This window comes from Lampetra fluviatilis, chromosome 25, assembly GCF_964198595.1.
Source record: "Lampetra fluviatilis chromosome 25, kcLamFluv1.1, whole genome shotgun sequence".
NCBI classification, from domain to species: Eukaryota; Metazoa; Chordata; class Hyperoartia; order Petromyzontiformes; family Petromyzontidae; genus Lampetra; species Lampetra fluviatilis.
This window is the reverse complement of record NC_136299.1, coordinates 1424548-1440815: the sequence shown is the minus strand read 5'-3', so window position 1 is coordinate 1440815 and position 16268 is coordinate 1424548. Positions and strand designations below refer to the sequence as shown.

Here is a 16268-nt window from a genome sequence, read left to right as displayed (position 1 = left end):
CCTCTCCACACTTGCCCGCGTGGCCTCACTCTTTTCCGCTCACACCCCGACTACCTTCCCCTTCCGGTTTACCCGCTTAAAGCCCCGAACCTTACCCCCACGTCACATGACTCCACCCCCCGTGACGTCACCTCCGGAAGGTCGCTTACGCCCGCATTACATATGTACGGTTGCTACAGAAGTTCAACGTACGCTCCACACACTGGGGCTGCTGATGGACAACTCCGTTCTGCTGTCCTAAGCTGAGAGCGGATCTCGCAAACGGCGGACGTGCGCAGGTCATCGACGCAAACCCACACTGCGAAATATTCCTGGCACTGCCACCGATCCTACAAAAGAATTGTGCAGTCTTCTACTCGTATCATCCACTCAGTGTCTCTGCTCTCTGTATGCCACGATGAAGGGCCATATCCCGAAAGTTGCCTTTCATGTAATTTTATTTTAAGGCCACAGTGTTATTGCCGAACGTGTTGCGTTATTGTTAGCCGTGCACCACAGCCAACTCGGCATCACAAAGTCATTTGTTTAACCTTCCAAACAAACGGTTTTGAAATTTGTCCGATAATTTCCTGGGCCCCTGGCCCTTCTTCAGAGGGGATAATCTTCGCAGTGGAAGGGCCTTTGTCTGAAATGTTTGCACTCTACGTGTGCCCATCATAGGGCAGCGGCGTTAATTCAGCCCATGGTGAAGTGTTTTGATTTTGTACGCCCGCACTCACAGGCTTCCGCTAATGCAGTGCTTAAAAGGGGGTTTGTATTTACTTCGGCTCATTCCCAGCTCTGGCGGATAACATATCAGTGAAACACGTTTCAGCTTGTCAAACAAGCTTGCAATCACAAGAGAAGCAGGAAATTGCCAGCCACAAGCTTCAGTCTCCTTCGAGCTGAACATGTTTTGTCTGCAGCTGCTCACACTTTGTCCATGGGCCGTGGCAGAAACTGTTGCCGCCTTAAGGTAGCACAGATTTATTTGCGTGGCCATTTAGAATGGATTACCTGATAAACCCACGCATTTAAAATGGTGGTTATTGCATAACGCACTGTTGTTGGCCACATGAGGCAATTTGGACCGCTTAAAACACATTCCTGCGGAGGGAGCTGGTAGGAACGTTGGGTTGCTCGGTCAATGACCAGGGTCGACGGCGGCGTGGTGTATGCCACAAATATGCCCGACTGTGAGGGCGGGCACAAGCCGGCGTGAGTAGGTTAAACGTTGAGTTTTATAAGGGCACCACGGGGTGACCAGCCCCTCCCCACCCAGCCCCACCCCTCCCACCCCCCACCCAGCCCCACCCTCCCCACCCAGCCCCTCCCCACCCTCCCCTCCCCACCCAGCCCCTCCCCACCCTCCCCTCCCCACCCAGCCCCTCCCCACCCAGCCGCTCCCTCCCCACCCAGCCCCTCCCTACCCAGCCGCTCCCTCCCCACCCAGCCCCTCCCTGCACGACGGATGGACACAATAATCCCCTGTGTGCTGGTGTAACCAGGAGGTTCCTACCAGTATGATGCCACCTCTTGTGGTATCGGCGAGGGAGGTATCTGCTGTGGGCTCATTAACAGCAACTATGCAGCCTTCATCAGGGCATGATTCTTGGGTTCCTACACTATACACAGCTATACGTATGTTGAACTTCTTTCACACCGTACGTAGCCAACCGTGCTAATCGGAGGCGTGGGGGCAAGCACAACAAACTAAACACCTCCCTCGCCGTTAAAATAAATGTGCTAGAACAGCATGCTCAAGTCAGGCGCCCTGTGTGTGTGCTCATGTGCTCAAGTCGGGTGCTCTGTGTGTGTGTGCTCGCACGCTGAAGTCTGTGTGTGTGCTCGTGCGCTTGAGTCAGGCGCCCTGTGTGTGTGTGCTCGCACGCTTGAGTTGGACACCTTGTATGTGTGCTCGCACGCTTGAGACGGGCACCTTGTATGTGTGCTCGCACGCTTGAGACGGGCACCTTGTATGTGTGCTCACACGCTGCTTGCAGGCGTGGGAGCGGCTGGAGAAGGCGGAACACGAGCGCGAGCTGGCGCTGCGGGAGGAGCTCATCCGCCAGGAGAAGCTGGAGCAGCTGGCGCGCCGCTTCGACCGCAAGGCGGCGATGCGCGAGAGCTGGCTCACTGAGAACCAGTGTCTTGTGCTGCAGGTGAGCGGCGCGTTCACTCACAGGGGCTCCACTGTGCTCTCACGAGAGCCGGTGGGAGAGTCGGTGTCTCACTCACCGCGAGCCAGTCTGAGAGCCACCGTGAAAGCCAGCGTCTCACTCACTGAGAGCCAGTGTCTTACTCACAGGGCTCACTGCTACACTGGGCTAAGGAGGACACCGAGTCGCTCACAGTGCACAACAATGGACGGCTTTCCCATTTAAACAGCAGAGAGGAGCACAAGACAAAAACAAAGAGCCCTCCTATAGCCTTAACATACTGTAGGGGCAAGTGCTTTTAACGAGCACCTATGAAGGCCGGCACGACGTACGAGAGGGGGTGGGTGGCCAGCACCACGCCCGGCCGCCTTCACCTCCCTAGTGCCGAAGTTTATTGCACATCGCACTAGCTACTCATTTGAGGCTGAGTCAACCTAGGCGATTCCCAGGACCGTTAAGGTGGTTCTCTGCAACGCCACGGGCCAAGACGCACGCGTTCCGTTTGGCGAGCGCCGCTGCGGTGGCCCTGAGCGTGCGTGTGAGCGTACGCACGTGCGTGTGCGCGTACGAGCGTGCGTGTGCGCGTACGCGCGTGCGTGTGCGCGTACGCGCGTGCGTGTGCGCGTACGCGCGTGCGTGTGCGCGTACGCGCGTGCGTGCGCTCCTTGTGCTGACGCTCGCGCTGACGACGGAGAGCTGCCGTTGCAGGACAACTTTGGGAGCGACCTGGCGGCCGTGGAGGCGGCGACCAAGAAGCACGAGGCAATCGAGACCGACATGGCCGCCTACGAGGAGCGCGTGCATGCCGTGCTGCACGTGGCCCAGGTAGGCCGCCCGGCGGCGATCCGATTGTTTAAGCGCTGCAAAGCTTTACAGCATTCTCATAGGCACATGCAAGTCACAGGGTTTGTTTATTTTATTTTTATTTTTGCTTCTGGCCTGTTTAAAGTAGTAATAATAATAATCGTAATTTCTATTTCATGAAGTGCCTTTCGTATGTATGTTGAAGTTCTTTCGCACCGTACGTAGCCAACCGTGCCAATATCTCAAGGCGCTGCACATGTCTCGCTTTTAAACTACACTCAAAACTAATGATGACATCCAATCTAAATACAGTAAAAGCTGATGATGATGACAATAATGACACCTCTACACGCGCTTTCGATAGAATGCAGACAATTATATGATGAAAGACAAAAGTGATAATTACACTCAGTACAGGTAACGTCCACTCAAGCCAACGAATATGAGTGGGTGTTTCAGGCTTGGTTTTATAGGTGCTGACAGAGTCACAATTCCTGACGTAGGGGGGCAGGATAGCAGCGTCTCTCCACGGGCTTGGCCGCACCGCAGCAGGATGCATGCTCGCCGCTTGGAGGCTGGCACAGAGACGAGTGGCCCCGAGTCCACGAAGTGTGAATTGCGATGGGGATAGAAGCGGAATGGCCCATAGTGGGTAGACGGTACAGATAGACATATAATACACAATGTGAGAAGATAGGTGTATTGCCTATCAGGTAAAAATCTGCAATGAGATTCACCGCTCTGATTCATTGGATGCCTGAAATATTGGAGAAAATAGAAGGGAAAAGGGAACATTTACAAATGATAAAATCACAACTCTCAGCTTGCATGAATCACTAACCAGCGAAACGATAGACTTCCGACACTTGTGTGTATCGCTTCGTAACGAAGGCTATTGTGATCTTCAACATCTCTCAGTTCCTTTCCACGTGCCCACATCTCCTGCCCAGCTGATCCATCTCTTTCCCCTCTTCTCTGACATTTACTCCCACGCAATCGTCACGGTTACGTCAGCTGACCTGCGTGTGACGTGCTCCGCTTGTTCCATCTATCCGCTGAACAGACTTCCTGCAGCTCCTGCTTTAAGCCGCTCTCCCCAGCGCCTCTTCATTCCTCCTCCTCCTGTCGCACCAGCTCAGACTATCAGTGCTCCTGTAGCACCACGTCTCAAACGCGTTTGTGAATCCAACTCTGGCCTTGCGGGTTGAGGCAGCGCGTTTGTGAACTTATCTCCTCCTAACCTCACCACCGCACAGCCGATAGTGCATGGCAAAAGCCTGAGAGGACATGTGCTCAGCCCGGAAGGCGGCCACACTTGGATGGTTGTGAGAACCTGGGTGCTAACAACAACAATAATAATAAATTGTTGAGATTTATAAGACTTCCTTCAACAATGGATCTCTTAGCACCGTGTATGTAAAGGAGGAAGAAATGAGTGATAAGTAACCGGGGGAGAGAAAGACTAAAGAGACAGAGAGAGAGACAGAGCAGGCTGGGTTAAACAGCTGGTGGAGCCTTCAGCTGGAACTTGAAGGTTTCCAACGACTACGAATTTATGACCTCCAGAGGTAGGGAATCCCAGAGCCTTGGTGCTGTACAGATAACTATTTATCTCACTATTTAACAATTTGTATTTATTTTAGCAGGTAAGGCCCACTGAGCTATACAGCTCTTTTTCAGAAGCCACCTGGCCACAAATGATAGCTCAACAAAGCAGCTTATCACGCAGACATTTATGGCAGCGAAATACTTTAAACGCACGTCGATTCTAAATATGGATGGAAAAACCAGAGGACCCGGAGAAAAATCCACGCCACCACGGGGAGAGAGACACGGAAACTCCAAATATACGGCACGCATCAGGGTCGGGATAAAACCCACGTCCTCCTCTCGCCGCCCGTGGCGCCCCCAACAACCCGGCGGTCTCCCCAGTGGCGAGGCCTGACGAGCGGCACGTTGAAGCGCGACAGTCGGCGCTGCTGCGCGCGAGTGACCCGTGGCTTGGGGGTGATGGGGCGGCATCCGTGCGGCGTTTCCTTTGCGCAGGAGCTGCAGGCCGAGAACTATCACGACGTGGCGCGCGTGGCGGCCCGTCGGGACAACGTCCTGCGGCTGTGGCGCTACCTGCAGGAGCTGCTGTGCGGGCGGCGTGCCCGCCTCGAGGCCAACCTGGCCCTGCAGAGAACGCTGCACGAGATGCTGCACCTGCTGCACAGCATGGAGGAGCTCAAGGTGAAGTCCCCGCGACCCGACAGTTCCAGCATTTCGGATTCTCGGCGCGCCTCTGGCCGTGCTCCACAGATGCTCCGCAGCTCAGGCCGGTTTTGCCAATGTGTGTGTGTGTTGAACTCCTTTCGCCCCGTACGTAGCCTACCGTGCTAATCATAGGTGCAGGGCAAGGATAACGCACTACGCATCTGTGTAAGTCTATGGGTCTCTGTGTGGTGAGTCTATGGGTCTCTCTGTATCTATGGGTCTCTATGTGATGAGTCTATGGCTCTGTGTGTGCTGAGTGTATGGGTCTCTGTGTGAGTGTTTGGGTGTTTGTGTGGTGAGTCTATGGTAATCTGTGTGAGTGTATTCGTCTGTGTGAGTCTTTCTGTGCATATTCAACTTCTATTGCACCGTATGTAGCCTACCGTGCTAATCGGAGGTGCCAAAGGCCTTGCCAGGATGATTTAAGTGGAGAAAGAAAGCCGGGCTGCCAACTTGAAGTTTTTAGGAATATATTTTGTAAGTGAAAGCGCTGTGGGACGGATTGAAGGCACTCTTGCGAATGAGACTCTCACCTGGCTAATCAAAAAAGAAGCATTTTTTGGCCATCATTCCCCAGACACTTTTTAAAGAAGAACGGAGCCATTCTGCAAAATGCCGTTCATATGAGCATCATTCACACTCCGTATAGAACCGATTCGGCCACTTACCATTGGAATGTGTGGGCGAGCGAGTGCGACCATGATCAGGATGTGAAATGATCAATCATGAGTTCCAAAAAGAATAATGCTTTCAAAAAAACATATATATGTAAACGTTCAAGCAATTGCTTCATTGAGATGAAAAATAAGGATAGGTTTTACCCTTTCTGGCAATAAAACAATAGGTATTAAGATGTTCAAACATGAAATAGATAAATTTTGCAAGGCATCAAGTCTGAATTAACCACACATACGTGTGGAAAACATGCAAACAAACTGTAATAATAAATGCATTGTGTTTTAAGCTGATTTGCCTACACCAGAGACAGCCTTCTTTATGGGCTAGTCCCACCAATGTGAGGCCCGAGAACGCCGAAAGGCAAAGAGTTCAAAGACGATGCGAGTATCAGAGACACCGAGTATAGCTTGGGTCTCGCAGCTATATCACGGGATACCTTCTTAGCAGTGTCCAAAATAATGAAAAATAATAATATATTTGACTGTTTCTGGCAATAACACAGATGTTCTAAACCAAATAGAAGCCTTTTGCCAGGCATCGAGTCTGCACTCACCACACACAGTACTTTTTGCATGTCTTGCAACAAACGTGCTCTGATAGTGTACGCTTTATCTTTCAAAATGATTGGCCTACACCAGAGAGACATTGTATTCGTCAAGCACGCACACGCGCCGCCTTGCTTTGTGCTGGGAAGGGGCTGACGCGCGTGGTGGCGCGGCGCAGGGGCGGCTGCTGTCGCAGGACTTTGGGAAGCACCTGCTGGGCGTGGACGACCTCCTGCAGAAGCACACGCTACTGGAGGCCGACGCGGCTGTCCTGGCCACGCGGGTCCACAACGTCACGGCCGCCGCTCGCAAGTTTGCCGAGAACAGCGACGGTGAGGACCGCGCGCCCCGTCCCGCCCTCCGCGTTGCAATCGCTCTCCGCCATGACGACCTTTGTAAGGTCACGCTCATCGCACGCTAAGTGCTTGCCACGATGCCTCGCTGATCTCGTCAAGGAGCATAAAGCATCACGCGGACTCCGGTCATCCTCGCAGCAGCGGTGGCTTTTGGCTCGCCGTCGAACAAAGACGGTCACCGCATCGCTCGCTTTCAGATGCGCTTTTGCGTCCATCTGGAACGCGCTCTTCCTTTCCGATATTAGGAAGCCACTGGAGCTATGGACTTTTAAATTATCTAGATTAAAAACTCATTTCTTTATAACTGCTTTGTGTGTTTAGTTTGTTGTCCTTCCCCCGCACCTCCGACAAAGCACGGCTGGCTACGTACGGTGCGAAAGAAATTAAACTTACATACGTAATAGACTTTTTTTTTTCACGCAAACATGACAAACGCCTGAATCCCCCAACCACTGTTTTACGTTGTGAATCTCCCGCGTGCGCTTGCCGTGCAGGTTACCAGGCGTGCGACCCGCAGGTGGTGAGCGCGCGGGTGGCCATGCTGGAGGGCTGCCTGGACGAGCTGCTGCGGCTGGCGGCCGAGCGGCGCGCCGGCCTGCTCGAGTCGCGCCGCCTCTGGAAGCTCGTCGGCGAAATCTCCGAGGAGGAGGCGTGGATCCGGGAGAAGGAGCGCATCTTGTCGTCGGACGACTTTGGCCGCGACCTCACCAGCATCGTCCGCCTGCTGAGCAAGCACCGCGCCCTCGAGGACGAGCTGCAGCACCGCGAGCAGCGCGTGCGGCAGGCCGTCGCCGACGGCCAGGGCATGGTCGAGCAGAGGCACTTCGCCGCGGATAAGATCGCCGAGAGAGCCGGCAACCTCCTGTCGCTCTGGTCCCAGCTGGGGCGGGCGGCCGCCTTGCGCAAGCTGCGCCTGGAGCAGGCCGCGAGCCTCTTCCAGTTCCTGGCCGACGCGGACGACACGGACGCGTGGACCATGGATCACTTCCGCCTCGTCTCCAGCAGCGACATCGGCCACGACGAGTTCTCCACGCAGGCCCTGGCCAAGAAGCACCGGGACATCGTCGAGGAGATCGGCAACTACGCGTCCGCGATCCATGGCCTGCAGGAGCAGGCCGACGCTCTGCCCGACGAGGTAGCCCGCTGCGGCGGGGTGAGCGAAAGGATGAGCAACACCAAGCAGCAGTATAGAGACCTGCTGCAGCTCGCTGCCCAGCGCAAGCAGCAGCTGGACGACGCCCTCGCGCTGTTCAAGCTCTTCAGCGAGGCGGACGCGTGCGAGCTGTGGATCGACGAAAAGCAGAAGTGGCTCGACCAGCTGGAGATACCGGACAAGCTGGAGGACCTCGAGGTCGTTCAGCACAGGTAGAGTGCACGCTGCCCATGTGGGCCTCGCCTACGGTTGGCTACGTACGGGGCAACATAAGGTCGACATTTCTGCATACATATGGTCATGCTCTTTCCCTTCGGCAGGTTTGAGCCAAATGTATCACAGTCACCAGTGGTGGAGACGTCACGATGTGCGTGGGTACACCGCCGACATTTTTCAGAATGTATAAACCAAAATAGGCGCCACACTGGTGAGATGTTAACTTCTTCGCCTGGTGTACAGGAGGTCGTTGGTGCGATCCCAAGCCTGACTACTGCTGTATATTTGGAGATTGCGTATCTCTCTCTCTCCCCGTGGTCGAGTGGATTTCTCTCCGAGTCCTCCGCTTTTTAAATCCTTTATATTAAGTTCGCGTGCTTGCTTGCTTGCGTGCTTGCTTGCTTGCTTCGGACCGTGCAAATCTTTCGGTCGTTTTTTAACCCACTTCCCGTGATCCAATCGAGCTGACATTTTCCACACAGACTCGTTGTGCCAGACAATTATTGTTCGTGAAAAAAAATTCCCAAAATTTTACACTTATTAGGCAAATTTTTTTTATTTTACATATATTCAAATAGAACGCATTCATGGCTTTGGCTGAACGTCAGAGTGTAAGAGCCCAGAGCGTAACCCCTCCACAGGCCGTGGCGGAGTAGCGCAGTTGGTAGCGCCCTCGCTTCCCATGCCAAAGGTCGCGGGATCGATCCCCGCGTCCTCCACAGGCGAATATATTTTTAAATCCTTTATATTAAGTTCGCTTGCTTGCTTAGGACCGTGCAAATCTTTCGCTCGTTTTTTAACCCACTTCCCGTGATCCAATCGAGCTGACATTTTCCACACAGACTCGTTGTGTGACAATTAATTTTCGTGAAAAAAAAATCCAAAATTTTACACTGTTTAGGGAAAACAAATTAAATATTTAATTACTAATTGCTTAATGGTGGCAGACAATCATCTGACGCATAGGTGGCAGCCATCTCAAGCCAGAGGACGAGAGGACTCTAGCCGCCACGTATATAAAGGATTTATAGTGAAAAACTTTGTTTTTACGGGTTTACTTGTTCCCTCCACACTTAGAATCAACATTTGGCTGCTATAAATGTCCACGTGATAAGCCACTTCGTTGAGCTATCATTTGGGTGGCCAGGTCACTTCTAAAAAGATCTACATAGCCCAGTGGGGCCTTACTTGGTTAAATAAAAAAATTGTTGTGATAGTTTTAAAGCCACGCGAGTGAACTTGGGCTGCCGGAGGATTGGTCGGTATCGCTACATTCCCGTCTCGACAACCCTCGTCCGTCACTGCGTTACCGCTGTTCATGGTCATCTTTGATCGCTTCACCCTGCTGTGGTACCGATATTAAACATCCAATAGTTCACGGCCTTTATTAATCTGCTACTGGATGAAGGCCTTCTTCCCGTGTCTTTCGGTCATGGGGATTGTTTGACCATACTTTACCGTTATGATCGGTGCAGGGTGCCAAACGTTGGCCAGGACCGGTTTAGATATCACCGATGTCCGCTGTTCATGGGAATAAACTCAGTTCGTCAAGCTCATAGGGCAGTGCACGATGTATGTACGTTGAACTTTTTTCCCTTGACTGTGCTACCGATCCACCGTCAATCTTAATCTTTAATCCGTGGACGTTTCGGCCCGTCGTGTGCACGTGTCGACAAAGTGTGGATCACTCTCCTTTCTGTTTTCCACAGATTTGAGGGCCTTGAGCCTGAGATGAGTGCCCAGGATTCTCGGATCGGGGTGGTGAACGGAGTGGCCGAGCATCTGATCAGGGATGGACATCCGAGCGAGACGGCGATCCACGCCAAGAGAGACAACCTCAACAGCAGGTGGACGGCCGCCCCCCTCCCCCCCCCTCCCAAGAGGCATTGTGTGTATAGCGCCACGGTGGCTAAGAGATGTTCACGACCTCGTCTGTTATACAAGAGGTCGTGGATTCGATTCCGATCGTGACCGCCTGCTGTATATTTGGAGTTTGCGTCTCTCTCTCTCTCTCTGCCCGTGGTCGCGTGGATTTTTTCTCCGGGTCCTCTGGTTTTTCCCTCCACGTTTAGAATAAATGTGCATTTTGAGTATTTGGCTGCTATCAATTTCCATGCGATAAGCCACTTTGTTCAGCTGTCATTTGCGATAGCCAGGTCACTTCTGAAAAAGAGCTGGATAGCTCAGTGGGCCTTACCTGGCAAAATAAAAATGTTTCTATAATTTTTCACATTTCTGTCCACCGGCCACGTGGTATAGCAGCAGTAGATTGTTTATGAATACATTCATGCAGTTGCAAAGGAGTTATATGGGACCTTTTTGCGAGTATTCAAAATGATGAAAAAACAGAATAGGTTTTACCCTTTCTGCCAATAAAACATAATTTAGCATCCTGGCAAAAAGGTATCTCGTAGATGTGACTGCTCGCCCCGAGCTCTCCATGTCTCTGATACTTGCATTGTCTTGGTGCTGTTCGCCTTGTGGCGTTCTCTGGTCTGACACGAGGCCATGAAGAAGGCTGTCTCTGGTGTAGGCCAATCAGTTTCAAACACAATGCATACATTATCATATCATGTTTGTTGGCATGTTTTGCCACAAATATGCATGGTCAGTGCAGACTTGATGCCTTACAAATAGGTTATCTATTTGGTGTTTGAACATCTTAACACAACTGCAGTTTTATTGCAGTTGTGTAAAACTTATTCTTATTTTTCATCGATTATATGTCCTGTTCACAAAAGCACATGCGTACTTTTTCAAGTTCATGCCACTGACCGTTTACACTCTAAACTTAAACCACTGCCCAAGTGGCCGCGTGGCGATCGGGAGGTTTGCGATTTCACATCTTGGTTGGGAGTTGACATCATTCGTCCGGGGGATCGATACCCGTGAGTATCGCTTTTTTGCAGGACATCAACCATAGTGGGTGTTGTCCTACTTTTATGCTCACCCCCTTTTCCATTGAAATGTGGACTTTCCGGCACTGACTCTGCACGGCTGTAAACAACGGATGAGCACAAATCCTTCAGTACTCGTTTGAACGGAAAATCACTTCGACCTTTGTCTCTTTACATCCAAGTGTCAACTGCGACCGCGTTAAAACCCCTTTTGTCCCGCAGGTGGGATGTCTTCCGAAAGCACGTGGCCCAGAAGAAGGAGGCCCTCCTGTCGGCCCTGAGCATACAGAACTACCACCTGGAGTGCCGAGAAACCAACTCGTGGATCCAAGACAAGATCAAGCTGGTCGCGTCGACGCAGGACCTCGGCAACGACCTGGCGGGAGTGATGGCGTTGCAGCGGAAGCTGTTCGGCATCGAACGCGACCTGGCCGCCATCGGGGGCAAGCTGCAGGAGCTGCGCGGGGAAGCCGGGGCGCTCGCCTCGCGGCACCCCGAGCAGGCGCCGGCCATCCTCGGCCAGCTGGAGGCGGTGGACGGGGTGTGGGGCGACCTCGCGGGGACGCTGCAGCGTCGCGAAGAGTCGCTCGGCGAAGCTCGCAAGCTGCAGAACTTCCTGCGCGACGTCGACTCCTTCCAGGGCTGGCTGTCCGGCGCCCAGATGGCCGTGGCCTCGGAGGAGCTGCCCAGCAGCCTGCCCGCCGCCGAGACCCTGCTGGTGCAGCACGGGGCCATTAAAACCGACGTCGACAACCACCAGGACGACTACCAGAAGATCCGCGGCGTCGGCGATGACGTGACCCGAGGGGAAACGGACGCGCAGCACGTGTTCCTCCAGCAGCGGCTGCAGGCTCTGGACGGCGGGTGGAAGGATTTGCACCGCATGTGGGACAATCGGCGCGATGTCCTCGCCCAGGCGCACGGCTACCAAACCTTCCTGCGAGACGCCAGCCAGGCCGACAGCTTCCTCACCAACCAGGTGCGTGGCGCCGCTGCTGGTGCTGCTGCTGGTGCTGCTGCTGCTGGTGCTGCTGCTGGTGCTGCTGCTGCTTCTGCTCCTGGTGCTGGTGCTGCTGCTGGTGCTGCTGCTCCTGGTGCTGGTGCTGGTGCTGCTGCTGCTGGTGCTGCTGTACTGCTGCTGGTACTCCTGGTGCTGCTGCTGGTGCTGCTGCTGCTGCTGCTGGTGGTGCTGGTGCTGGTGCTGCAGGTGCTACTACTGCTGCTGCTGGTGCTGCTGCTGGTGCTGCTGGTGCTGCTGTCGCGCGGACTCTGATGGTTGTTGTCACACTGACGTTTTTCGCAAACTCTGTTTTTAGCTGACCGCTAGAACTTGATGATATATGGGCCTCCTAACCGTCACACTTGTTCATCTTGACTTGACTATCGCTTGTGACAGCTCCATAACGACCGTCCACGCGGCTCAGCGGGCGAGCGAGCAGCTCGCAATCGCAAGGTTGCGAGTTCATCTTCCATCTTCCCTCCAGAGTTGCTAACGTGACTACCTCTGTGTGGGAAAGTAGTTGTCCGATGGAGAGACTCACCCCTGCCATAGGAATAGGGAATTTTCCGCCACCGCGCCAATGCTAATTTAAGCAAGTAAATCGCGCTGACTTTGGTCATTGCGTTGTCATGTCTTACTCGTGTTTCTGTCTGTATGTCTGTCTATCTATCTGTTTGCCTTCCGTTCATTGTTCAAACCTGCCCATTGGTACTAAATTCTCGGTCGACTTCTCCTCTCGGTCCATCTCATTCGACTCCCTTAGGTTACGTCTGCTCGGCACGTCAGGCACGATGTGTATACACCGAAGCGACGCTGATCTATAGCTACAGGGGTTTGCTGGCCCTGCATTGTTCTCTCGTCCAGTCTTGGTGCTATCCCATGGGAAATGGAATGTCCTTCTTGTCATAAAATGCGTCCTTTGAACAATTGCAGATTATTGGTGTTGTTTATGCACCAATCTGACTACACACAGCCCGTGATGACGGTGTGTGTGTGTGCTCCCAGGAGTATGTGTTGTTACTACGTGTCACTGTGACTACACGTGTCACCGTGAAGATGAAGTGTGTGTGTTACTGTGTGTCTCTGTGATGACGATGGTGTGTGTGTGTTACTGTGTGTCTCTGTGATGATGATGGTGTGTGTGTGTTACTGTGTGTCTCTGTGATGGTGACGGTGTGTGTGTGTTACTGTGTGTCTCTGTGATTATGATGGTGTGTGTGTGTTACTGTGTGTCTCTGTGATGGTGACGGTGTGTGTGTGTTACTGTGTGTCTCTGTGATGATGACGGTGTGTGTGTGTGTGTTACTGTGTGTCACTGTGATGATGGCGGTGTGTGTGTTAATGTGTGTCTCTGTGATAGTGACGGTGTGTGTGTGTTACTGTGTGTCTCTGTGATGATGACGGTGTGTGTGTGTGTGTTACTGTGTATCTCTGTGATGGTGACGGTATGTGTGTGTTACTATGTGTCTCTGTGATGATGACGTGTGTGTGTGTGTTAATGTGTGGCTCTGTGATGGTGACAGTGTGTGTGTGTTACTATGTGTCTCTGTGATGATGACGGTGTGTGTGTGTGTTACTGTGAGTCTCTGTGATGATGACGGTGTGTGTGTGTGTGTTACTGTATGTCTCTGTGATGATGACGGTGTGTGTGTTACTGTGTGTCTCTGTGATGATGACTGTGTGTGTTACTGTGTGTCTCTGTGATGATGACGGTGTGTCTGTGTGTGTGTGTTACTGTGTGTCACTATGATGATGACTGTGTGTGTGTTACTGTGTATCTCTGTGATGATGATGGTGTGTGTGTGTGTTACTGTGTGTCTCTGTATTGATGACGGTGTGTGTGTGTTACTGTGTGTCTCTGTAATGATGACTGTGTGTGTGTGTGTTACTGTGTGTGTCTGTGATGGTGACGGTGTGTGTGTTACTGTGTGTCTCTGTGATGATGACGGTGTGTGTATGTGTGTTACTGTGATGATGACGGTGTGTGTGTGTTACTGTGTGTCTCTGTGATGACTGTGTGTGTGTTATTGTGTGTCTCTGTGATGATGACTGTGTGTGTGTGTATTACTGTGTGTCTCTGATGATGACTGTGTGTGTGTTACTGTGTGTCTCTGTAATGATGACGGTGTGTGTTACTGTGTGTCTCTGTGATGATGGCAGTATGTGTGTGTGTTACTGTGTGTCTCTGTGATGATGACGGTGTGTCTGTGTGTGTGTGTTACTGTGTGTCACTATGATGATGACTGTGTGTGTGTTACTGTGTGTCTCTGTGATGATGACGGTGTGTGTGTGTGTGTTACTGTGTGTCTCTGTATTGATGACGGTGTGTGTGTGTTACTGTGTGTCTCTGTGATGATGACTGTGTGTGTGTGTGTTACTGTGTGTCTCTGTGATGGTGACGGTGTGTGTGTATTACTGTGTGTCTCTGTGATGATGACGGTGTGTGTGTGTGTTACTGTGTATCTCTGTGATGGTGATGGTGTGTGTGTGTTACTATGTGTCTTTGTGATGATGACGGTGTGTGTGTGTTACTGTGTGTCTCTGTGATGGTGACTGTGTGTGTGTTACTGTGTGTCTCTGTGATGGTGACGGTGTGTGTGTGTGTTACTGTGTGTCTCTGTGATGATGACGGTGTGTGTGTGTGTTTCTGTGATGGTGACGGTGTGTGTGTGTGTTACTGTGTGTCTATGTGATGATGACGGTGTGTCTGTGTGTGTGAGTTACTGTGTGTCAGTATGATGATGACTGTGTGTGTGTTACTGTGTGTCTCTGTGATGATGACGGTGTGTGTGTGTTACTCTGTGTCTCTGTGATGATGACGGTGTGTGTGTGTTACTGTGTGTCTCTGTGATCATGACTGTGTGTGTGTGTGTGTGTTACTGTGTGTCACTGTGATGATGACGATGTGTGTGTGTGTGTTACTGTGTGTCTCTGTGATGGTGACGGTGTGTGTGTGTGTTACTGTGTGTCTCTGTGATGATGACGGTGTGTGTGTGTGTTGCTGTGTGTCTCTGTGATGATGACTGTGTGTGTGTATTACTGTGTGTCTCTGTGATGATGACGGTGTGTGTGTGTGTTGCTGTGTGTCTCTGTGATGATGACTGTGTGTGTGTATTACTGTGTATCTCTGTGATGATGACGGTGTGTGTGTGTGTTACTGTGTGTCTCTGTGATGATGATGGTGTGTGTGTGTGTTACTGTGTGTCACTGTGATGATGACGGTGTGTGTGTGTTACTGTGTGTCTCTGTGATGATGACGGTGTGTGTGTGTGTTACTGTATGTCTCTGTGATGATGACGGTGCGTGTGTGTTACTGTGTGTCTCTGTGATGATGACTGTGTGTGTGTATTACTTTGTGTCTCTGTGATGGTGACGGTGTGTGTGTGTTACTGTTTGTCTTTGTGATGATGACGGTGTGTGTGTGTTACTGTGTGTCTCTGTGATGATGACTGTGTGTCTCTGTGATGATGAAGGTGTGTGTGTGTTACTGTGTGTCTCTGTGATGATGACGGTGTGTGTGTTACTGTGTGTCTCTGTGATGATGACGGTGTGTGTGTTACTGTGTGTCACTGTGATGATGACTGTGTGTGTGTCTGTTACTGTGTGTCTCTGTGATGATGAGGGTGTGTGTGTGTGTTACTGTGTGTCTCTGTGATGATGACGGTGTGTGTGTGTGTGTGTTACTGTGTGTCTCTGTGATGATGACGGTGTGCGTGTGTGTTACTGTGTCTCTGTGATGATGACTTTGTGTGTGTGTGTCACTGTGTGTCTCTGTGGTGATGATGACGATGTGTGTGTGTGTTACTGTGTGTCTCTGTGATGATGACGGTGTGTGTGTGTGTGTTACTGTGTGTTTCTGTGATGATGACGGTGTGTGTGTGTTACTGTGTGTCTCTGTGATGATGACGGTGTGTGTGTTACTGTGTGTCTCTGTGATGATGACGGTGTGTGTGTGTTACTGTGTGTCTCTGTGTGGAGAGAGTGGAGAGTTTCCCATACCTGGGCAGTGTGCTTATGACCGGCTCCAGTTTAACATCAGAGGTCTCACTCCGAATCAGTCGAGCGGCAATATCTTTTCATCGGTTGCGTAACGCTGTGTGGAAGCTACCTGGTCTGTCGCTCCGCACGAAGCTTCAGGTCTTCTCGGCCACGGTCATTCCCTCCCTTCTCTACGCTTGCGAAACGTGGACCCCCCTAATGGAGCATCTTCGCCGGTTGGAAACAT

The 16268-nt window shown here is 51.9% G+C and overlaps 1 protein-coding gene across 1 annotated transcript in view; it reads left to right on the top strand.

The window, feature by feature from the left end:
* Positions 1–16268, top strand: part of LOC144941604 (spectrin beta chain, non-erythrocytic 1-like) — a 168518-nt gene that overhangs the window by 121046 nt on the left and 31204 nt on the right. The window contains exons 12-19 of the mRNA XM_078867924.1: positions 1983–2141; positions 2847–2963; positions 4989–5174; positions 6600–6753; positions 7272–8142; positions 9856–9993; positions 11266–12022; positions 12468–12496. Coding sequence (XP_078724050.1) covers positions 1983–2141; positions 2847–2963; positions 4989–5174; positions 6600–6753; positions 7272–8142; positions 9856–9993; positions 11266–12022; positions 12468–12496 — 2411 coding nt within the window. The remainder of the gene's footprint in view (positions 1–1982; positions 2142–2846; positions 2964–4988; positions 5175–6599; positions 6754–7271; positions 8143–9855; positions 9994–11265; positions 12023–12467; positions 12497–16268) is intronic.